Source organism: Penaeus japonicus, unplaced genomic scaffold (assembly GCF_977035675.1).
Source record: "Penaeus japonicus unplaced genomic scaffold, GWHDUDI00000001_assembly GWHDUDI00000036, whole genome shotgun sequence".
In the NCBI taxonomy this organism is placed as follows: domain Eukaryota; kingdom Metazoa; phylum Arthropoda; class Malacostraca; order Decapoda; family Penaeidae; genus Penaeus; species Penaeus japonicus.
The window spans coordinates 20,202,815-20,212,814 of NW_028234438.1; the positions used below are offsets into that span (position 1 = coordinate 20,202,815).

General features: G+C 36.9%; 1 protein-coding gene across 1 annotated transcript in view; it reads left to right on the top strand.

Annotated features, from left to right (window-relative positions):
- Mlc-c (Myosin light chain cytoplasmic) overlaps positions 1-8,923 on the top strand; it is a 9,035-nt gene extending 112 nt beyond the window's left edge. Inside the window, exons 2-5 of the mRNA XM_043026461.2 lie at positions 51-78; positions 4,653-4,793; positions 5,175-5,339; positions 8,150-8,923. Of these exons, the coding sequence (XP_042882395.1) occupies positions 51-78; positions 4,653-4,793; positions 5,175-5,339; positions 8,150-8,256 (441 nt within the window). The 3' untranslated portion in view covers positions 8,257-8,923. The remainder of the gene's footprint in view (positions 1-50; positions 79-4,652; positions 4,794-5,174; positions 5,340-8,149) is intronic.
- Positions 8,924-10,000: the final 1,077 nt, after the last annotated feature.

A 10,000-nucleotide genomic window follows, 5' to 3' on the forward strand; every position in this document is an offset into this window, starting at 1 on the left:
CCGATCAAATGTTTCTAGTGCATCTAAAGTTTCTTTTTTTCTCTTTTCAGGCAGCATTCAGCGAAGATCAGATCATAGGTAAGTGACAGAGGGTGTGGCACCATGCCTTCACTCAGTGATAAGTTGGCACTCAAAATCAACTAGGCTTTCTCTATGTAAAGTGTAAAAGATTATATGGAGGAGCCATTGCAATATTGATCCGTATTATATCTGTGAGGTTGCTAGTGTTCGTGTGTGAAAGTCGTTTGAATTCCCCGTTTTGGGCATTTTTTTTTTTCGTTATTATTTTTTCAAATGGTATTATGCCTGTGGTTTGAAAGTTATTCATTTAAACCTCAAGAAATTTGCTTAACATTGAAAATAAGATGTTCCTTTCTATCAGTTTTATGAAGTTTTTGTATTGTTTTCGTTTTAATAGCAACCGTTAACCTCTCCATGTATATATTAATTTTGTGTCATGAATTAACCTACATAAGGCAATTAACAGAATAGTTAGAATAATTATAAAGTCTTACTGGTAATTATTCAAAATAGGAACAATGAACTGATACTTTTGCCTCCATGCCTGCGCTATGGGAAATCTACCCCACATACAGTTGGTAAAATTCAGCGTGGACAAGTTACTTATTTAACAGTGAATTACCAGAGATGTTTACAATAACTGTCTTGCGGGAGTATACATGGGGGAGGTTTGTATATGCCTGAGTGTAGAACGGGGAGGCCTCGGCATCACAGGACTTAGGTGCTTCAGGAGAAAGTCGTTAGGGTTTAATAAGCAGTTGTGGCCATAACTTTACTTTCTATTTTTTTGTTTTTTGGTAAAATATCGATAAGGACACTTTGGAGATAGAGGAAAACTAAAGTAATGATTGTAAATAACTCAGGAAACACTAGTAGAGTAAGACATTTGCAGCAAGTCAATCACTTATCAACACACGGTGACTCATCGTAGCCTCTGCACCTTTGGCTCTTCGGCAAAGGCAACAAACCCTTCCCCTCCTTTTTAATTTATTGCGAGATACTGAGCTCTACGTTTCCTCAATGTAGACACCGATATATATATAGAGGTCGCCATCAGATCTCTTTATTACAAAGGGTCATTAGGCTTTGCCAGAGGCCCATAGACTAGGAAGCTACGGCAATCATAAGACTCACAGTGCTAAATCCGAGAGTTATAAAGACCTAATAGTGTGGTTTTATTTGTTCATTATGGCCAGTGTACTTTTTCTAGATCTTCATTCCACTTATGCTGTACATTTATCAGCTTTCTTTGTTTTGTCTGTTAAATATCTAGTTTATATTGGTAGATGAATTACCAAATACCTAGTTTATATTGGTAGATCAAATACTTTGTCTGTATTTTGATAATGATGTTTGAAGAAAAAAAATTCAAGGTGAATATTAAGGAAGAGAAACTAACTAGGATATTGGTTTCCTTTGTTGAGGTAATTCTTTTGTCTTGTTCTTTCTTTCTCTTTCTCTCTCGCGCTCTCTCTCCCTTTCTCTCTCTCGCTCTCTCTCCCTTTCTCTCTCTCGCTCTCTCTCTCACTCTCTCTCCCTTTCTCTCTCTCTCTCTCCCTTTCTCTCTCTCTCTCCCTTTCTCTCTCTCTCTCTCCCTTTCTCTCTCTCTCTTCCCTTCTCTCTCTCTCTCTCTCTCTCTCTCTCTCTCTCTCTCTCTCTCTCTCTCTCTCTCTCTCTCTCTCTCTCTCTTCCTTTCTCTCTCTCTCTCCCTTTCTCTCTCTCTCTCTCTCTCTCTCTCTCTCTCTCTCTCTCTCTCATATATATATATATATATATATGAGAAAGATGGTAGAATGCAATAACACATTTAATATAGATGTACAAATTTTATATCTATATTAAATGCGTTACTGCATTCTACCATCTTTCTCACATATATATAACCTCGGTAACCTGATTTGGGACTTGAATTTGTGATTCCGTTGCTGCCAAGCGCCCGCGGGAATTGTCTGTGAAACTTTGCTATCACTGCTCTGCTAAGAGCAAATAGGTAACTTCCATGATGTCTCATAAGGCGTCTGGTTAGACAATTGTTTTAGCGGGTTGAGTAGCTGATCGGTTTCACCACCGTACCTGTCAATCTTACAGCATGGGTTCGAGTCCCGGTCAGGGAGGTAAAATTTGTATATACATATATATATATATATATTTATTTATATATATAAATATATATATATATATATATATATATATATATATATATATAATCTTTCTCTCGCTTTCTTTCTCTTTCTTTTTCTTTTTCTCTCTCTTCTCTCTCTCCTCTCTCCTCTCTCCTCTCTCTCTCTCTCCTCTCTCCTCTCTCTCCTCTCTCTCCTCTCTCTCCTCTCTCTCCTCTCTCCTCTCTCTCCTCTCTCTCCTCTCTCTCCTCTCTCTCCTCTCTCTCTCTCTCTCTCTCTCTCTCTCTCTCTCTCTCTCTCTCTCTCTCTCTCTCTCTCTCTCTCTTTCTATTTTTCTTTCTTTCTTTCTTTTTCTTTGTTTCTCTCTCTCTCTCTATTTCTCTTTCTCTCTTTCTCTATTTTCTCTCTCTCTCTCTCTCTCTAGGTAACTATCTTCATTTTTTTTGTAGGCCTGAGTCTATTTTGAAAACAAGTTTATTTTGCAAGCCAATATGTAGCACAAGATCAGGTTTTTCTCCGGACACCTCTCTAGGGAAGAAAAAGTTATTTCATAGGTCTTTCTTCCTAATTTTATTTATGTCATTTTCATTTTCCTTTGTAGGTTCAATATGAGATTTATTCAGCATATATTCTTATCAATAATTTAGCATATATTCAGCACAGGTTTGATTTTTCAGAAAAGATGCTAAAATGTACAGTCTTTATTCCTAAGAAAGCATTGCATGTGCTGTACAAATGCTTGGGAGTGTCTAGATATGATACTTTATCTAGAGATAAGGAGAATTTTTTATATTTTTGATGATTAACCCATTCCCGCCGTTGCTGTTCCGTCTTTGCATGGCTGCAATGCCGGAGCTCTCGAACGCATAGGCCTAAATCAATTATACGATTGATGCCGCATGCCGGCACCCAGCGCTATGCACTTTGCACAATCGCCATCTGTGGCCGGCAGCCGGCGGTATCGGGTTAACTGCAAGATTGTGACTTCTGAACATGTTGAAACTAGTGGTTTAGGTGAATAAAGTTTTTGAACATTAGTAAAAGTTGATGAGGAGATGAAGCTCATGTGAAATATATTTGTGTTTCTCTTCTGGCTGCTAGATGGATTTTAATGTTCGAATGGTTTAAGATAAGGATTTGATTTTCTTCCCAGAAATGAAGGATTTCCATGATGCTGAGCAAAAGTTATGGAAGTAAGAGAGATATTTGATATGTATGTAAATGATAATCTTTAGGAATGCTAGTTTAAACATTTACAGGGTCAGTTGTTTCCCCGATTCAAAATTCCATTTCATCATTTTGCAAAATCTGTTTTGATTCCATTATTTATCATGCTTGCTTTCATGGGTTGTTGCAAAGAGCCACATCCAGGAAAAAGCTATTGAATTACACAGCCTGGAATTTTATTTCTTTATAGATGGCAAGATATTGTAATGTGAAGCTAGTTTCAGGCTGTAATGCTAGACATAAATACCTGAATCGTTCTCCCCTGTAAACACGGTTCATTGTTATTATTATTGTTTTATTTTGATTTTTTATGTATCAGTTATCATTGTATTATTTTTTATATACTGTAATATAAAATGTGGAGAGCAACAATAGCTAAAGACTTGCCAACCAATACTTCATGTAATGATGAGTATGTTTCAGTACACTCTTAATTAGCTTAATAGAGCAAGCACCAGTGAATAAAAACAAACTTCCCATTGTTCATCTGGCAGTAACAAATAATCAAAGCATGCTTTTTTTCCTTCATCCTTTATATCAACAGGATGTAAAGTGGATGATAGAAAATTACTTGGACAAAAGATGCATATAAATAATTTTAATCATGAATTGTCTGCAACTGCACTCCAGGATGCTTTATTCGTTTTAAAATTTTTATTTTCTACTTGCTTTTTACAAATCACATTCAGTGCCCCTGCTGTCACCTACCTTGCATTACTATATATATTAGCTGCTGAGTATTTTCCAGAGAGTAGTTTGAAAGTGGGGGTATCCATAGAGACGCAATCTCACTTTTAAGCTTTATTAGAACTGACTGGTTAAGATCATTTTAGGTTGTAATGATATAATCACTGATGAATATATATTTTCCTGTTTCAATCAAAAGATTCTGTTTTAGGCAAGCTATCTTGTAAATTCTTGTTCTTTGTTTTATCTTGTAAGAATGTTTGAAATTGAGCAATGAGGAAAAGTGAAAGAAAAGAATAATTGGCTTTCTTATAATTATTATTGTTATTGTGATCAACTCTAATTATAAAGATTATTGTATGATATATGATGATTAGCTGGTTGTAGCGTTTTCAAAGAAGTTTATTTAATCATAATTTTGTTATCTGCTTTTGTGTCACTGGGCTAAAATTTTGTGGTTCTAGTTTATATGATTGTCAGAGTATAGTTACAAATCTTGCATTACTTTAATTGCAACTGCAATTAAATTATATATTTTCAAGCTTCAGTTTTTTGTGTTGTCAAGTGATATTAAATTATAATTCTTTGTCATTTCAGAGTTCCAGGAAGCCTTCTGCATCTTCGACCAGAAAGGTGATGGCAAGATCCAGGTCTCTCAAATTGGGGAGGTCCTGAGAGCTCTCGGCCAGAACCCCACTGAGTCCGAGGTCAAGAAGCTCTCTCATCAGCACAGACCAGGTGGGCTTCCATGTGCTTTTCTTGTGGGGATATTTCATTTGATTTTATATATTTCTATGTTCTCTCTCTCTCTCTCTCTCTCTCTCTCTCTCTCTCTCTCTCTCTCTCTCTCTCTCTCTCTCTCTCTCTCTCTCTCTCTCTCTCTCTCTTCTTTACAGTCTTTCTCTTTTTCATGATCTCGTTTTTATTCTTGATCTCTTCATCCTTGTTTTCTCTGTCCCTTTGTGTATCATTCCGTCTATATTTATTTGCTTTTCTTTTTCTCTTGTCTTTCAGTATTTCCTTCTATCCTTACCTCTCCCAGTTCTGTCTACCACAACAAAACCTAAGAAAAAAGGCTGACATGATATGCTCTTGTGACCATGAAACTTTTTTCCGCAGATGAGCGCATTAGTTTCGAGGTGTTCCTGCCCATCATGCAGACCATCTCTCGCCAGCGCCCAGTCGACACTGCAGATGACTTCATCGAAGGTCTGCGTCACTTCGACAAGGATGGCAATGGCTACATCTCCTCCGCTGAGCTCCGCCATCTCATGACTCACCTCGGTATGTCTTGGTTGAAAGCAATTGTAGCGTTGGAGTTGGTGGGCGAACTTTTGGTGGAATTATGTTTTTCATGTGATATACAAGATCTTTATTGGATCTATTTTGAGAATGCCTTCCAGATTGTGCAGTGGTATTCTAAAAGTATTATCCAATTAGAATGCCTTTTAGGTACATGAATATTATAGCAATAGCATCCTTTTTGTCTTGTATATCTTCTGGTCATGGTGGTGAGGTCTCAGAATCCCAAATACTATGTAGGTCAAACTATGGGGCTCATGCATTTCATTATTAATAGTAGTACTTTACTTTATCATATGTAATGCTGAAAATAGTTTGTATTTTGATTCCTTAAAACTTGCCAGACAATGGTCATGGAGAGTAGTCACCCTTTATTTTATGCAATGTTTGCTAACTAATACCCCTGCTGCTGAAGAAGTTGAGATCCACTTATTGTTTGTAGCATCGGTAGCTACCATTATCCAATCCATTCTAGTTGTTGACTTGTATTGTACTTTCCTATGCCATCAGATGCACCTTGACAAAAGTAGTGTAAAACCTAAAAAGGTTTTAGAGAGGTTTCTGGAATGTACCCAAACTAAAGTAAAGGGTGACTGTATCATTAACACCTAAAGTATGTTTTGTCTCATTACCTGTTGCAGAAGTGCACCAAAAAATCACAAAAAATCATTTCTCTAATTTGATTCACATTAAAATGAAATACCGAAGCATGATTAAATTTTGTGGGCATTACTGTTGTGATAATGGCTTTTCTGAACATACAATTTTTTGCATATATATGTGATCAGTTGGATTAAAACTTTGGCAGTGGTATTTTTAAACAAGTTTATACAGCCTTGTGTCGGTATTATCATTTGTGGTGTGGCCCATCCACGTCTAGGCCTATTGCTTGCTCTGACGGCAAATGACACCATCCACGACCAATAGGTTAATCTCTTAACCCATTGGAGCCGGTTGACGTGATAGCACGTATTGTGGTTTTTGCGTCAGACGCCCAAGACGACTAATGAGGGGAGGCCGCGCGCTCGGGTAGAGCGAGCGGGCAGCCCAGGCTCGCGGCTTGTGCGTCCGAGAATCTCGAGGTGTTAGGCTTATGCGTTCGAGAACCCCGGTATTGCGACTGCGCAAAGCCGGAACGGCCCCGGCGTAAATGGGTTAAGTAGATTCTTATGTCACAAATGCTGTCAAAGCTGTCAAAGTCTGAATGTGGTATGTGCCAAAGGCCTATTATCAATTTTTCTGTTTAATGGTTGATAAGTGTTTTTTACAATGATTTTATATAGCTTTGGAAGAAATATATCTTTTTGCATTACATCAAAGAATTTGTAGGATTTAGACTTGGACATTTTTTACCAGAAATAAACAAATGTTTATCATTCACAGGCAGTGATTCTCTGGGTAAAATTGTGCATCTCATTAAGTTGTTCTCTTTATGGTCTTTTACATGATGTTAAATATGCCAAAGTGCCAATTAATGCCTAGATTCAAATGCTTGTTGCCTTTATTTGATCATCTGTTCACAAATGAAAACAGAGGCTGGTTTATTATAGCAGAAGACCATCTAATTTCCATATTGTAGATCAGTAGCATTCCCAACTCTTACTTAATCAGAATTGGCAGTGTTTTTATATTCGTAGGTAGTCCAGAGTTGCAATCTTAGAAAGACTAAAGAATAGACTGTCCCAGGACTGGCTTGGCGTTGTTAACCTAGGCATCAGCAAAAGTCAGATGCTTACAAAATATATTTTTTAACTGCTAGCTGATTTCTTTTTCTTTTTCTGTCTCTGAAATATCAAGAGGAAAAATTATATTACCTTGTGGAGAGTTCTTTTAAGCAACTTTATAAAAATATTTAGAACCAGAGAGAGGCCTTGGCACTTTCTCTTTCTTATATTTTTGGCTATGGTAGCAATACACAAGGGATTAAGTCATTACAATTTAGATAAGATCTTGCAGTACCTTGGGGAGGGGAGGGGGGAGGTCAAAGACCCATATGTAATAATAATAGATATGTCTACTTCTAATGAATGTATTATTTTGCACATTTGGATTACAATATTGGATATCAATACACTGAATATTGTTTTCTCCTTATTTTCAAATGTTGTACTTGTCCTTCATGGTATTCAGTGGTAGAGTTAATGGATTACTCTCAACCCATTTCGTACAGGTGTCACGACTTGCATGTCGGCACCGATTAGGCCTAAAAGACAGGGGTCAATGTTTACATGATGCGACATTGGGATCTGCTCATAGTTGAAGCGCGCACAGTCATGAAGTATTATGGCTGTAACGGCGTTAGCACCAGAGCTACAGGTTTCCTTTTATGATGGATTTATGGAAAAATATTATTTGGGCTAGTCTGCCTTACCCAGAGGGAGGAGAAAACCCTTCCCCCGTCCCTCTAATATTTAGCTGGTGCCGCTAGTGTCGTAGACCACCCACCCTGATGACCAGTTAGATTGTTAGGTGCCCTGTCCACAATGGGTCAAGATATGTTAGACTATCATAAAATCAAATGTTCCTATGCATTCTTGAAATGGCAGTTCTGATATACATTGAGTTTTGCATTCATTCACTTTTAGTTCACTGTTCTCCTGCATAACTGAAATGATTATAGAAACTATGCAAATTGGTTATAGTGCCAAGACTCATACATATAAGATTTAAATTAGTCAGTAGATTTAAATGATTGGAGGCATTCAAGGTTTTCTGATCTAAGGTATCATTGCATTCAGTTTCGTCTCTGACACTCCAATAAATACCCTCATTATTTTCTCTTTCATTTCTAGGCGAGAAACTAACAGACGAGGAAGTGGAACAGCTGCTCGCCGGCCAAGAGGACTCCCAGGGGAACGTCAACTACGAGGAGTTCGTGCGCATGGTTCTCAGTGCTTGAAGTTCTTCCCAGGAACAGAATCTGTTCATAGAGGCCGTCACACATGCATTTTCTATTTATGGTTAAAATTAAGTAAAGAGAACTCTTGGATTTGAAAATAATGATGAAATAGATAAAAAAAAAAAATACACAAGATTGAAAAGAGTTCCATTGCCAAAAAATGAAATATATGATGCGAGAGTTTTGTGAAGATATTTGAATGTATTTTATAGGTAATGAACTTTTCTTACTATTTGGGATGAATATGCGTTTTGTGCCCAGTGATTCCTCCTTAGAAAGCGGTTTAAGCAGTTTTTGTGATTTTGTATCAGTTAGCAAGTCGTTCATAATTAGACATTTTTCGGAATTCAGTCTTGTCTCTGTCTGTCTGTTTTTAGGTTATATCTGTACTTAAAGTGTCCTAGGTATAGCTTTTTATGCATACTAACACAATTGGAGAAAAAAAGTTCACAATTTTTTTATTCATGAAAAAGAAGCTTGTGATAATATGATTACCTCTTGTCAAAATCCTGTAATCCCCAATTTTTATTTATGTATTTTTCTTCTTTTTTTTTCTTTTTATTGTTTTCAATGATATTACATTAGTTATTAACATTCCAGGTCTGAAAAAGAGGTGATATAGGTGCCTGAAAAATTGTTGAAATATATTAAAGTTTGTATAAGCTTCCTCTGTATTTTTTTTGTTCCTCCATTTCTCGTAATTTGCATGTTTCAGGGGGTCGGATGTCTATTTTATTTATTAACTCAGTTGTGTACATAGGTTATCACATCCAATAGTAATTAGAATCACTTTGCCAATATATTTTATATAAACTAGAAAATAAATGAATTACACACATCTTAAGATGTTTAGCCCAGGCTGAATGTCTTCATTTAAAGCTCGTCTTGTAAGGATTAAGGTCTATGTTGAATGTAAAAGCAAGACAAAATGTGGTGAAATCTGCTGAAGAAAAGATAAAGGAAATAGAAATAAAAAAAGAAAGAAATCCACACTATTTATATTATGAACAAATTGAGAATGATTTGAGCGGAAATAATGTGGACTAAAGGAAGACCAAGAAAAAAAAACTTTTTTCCTCATCCCATTTACATAATCTCTTAACCCATTGCGTACGGGTGTCATGACATACATGACGTAGGAGCTTTGGCCTGATGACGGGCGTCATGACGTACACGACGTTCGGGGATTTTGGATCACTGTGCTATTTTATTTTGCTATGAAAAAGGAATGAGTGATGATGGCTACTGCAGTCCTAATTACTATAATTACCGTAATATCGTGCAAGCTTAACGTCCAAAACCTAGATGGCACCACTTTTTTCTAGCACCAGCAGGTGAGAGAGCCTTGAATGGCACCCATCCACGGTCTCTAGCATGCACTGTCTCTATAGAGCGATGGCACACACTAAGTTGATGAACCCTTGCTCTAAAGTACCGCCGATGAAGGATGTGCAGGCAGAACGAGAATCCATACCCAGTGTCTAAAATGTGCTCCTGTGCCAATATGGATGTCTTTCACTGTGGCACTCACAGTCACAAGCACAGGTTTCATTCCTCTTCCCTACCTCTTCTTGTTATCTTTATTGTAGGTGGTTATATGTTTCGTATTCGTTCATGACAGCACAAAAATACGAAAAAATAAAGTTGCCTTTTGTCCTCCCATAAAACAGCAATACTTCTATCACATTGAGTATAAAGAAAATAATGAGCTAATATGGATAACATACTACAATTTTACTCAACT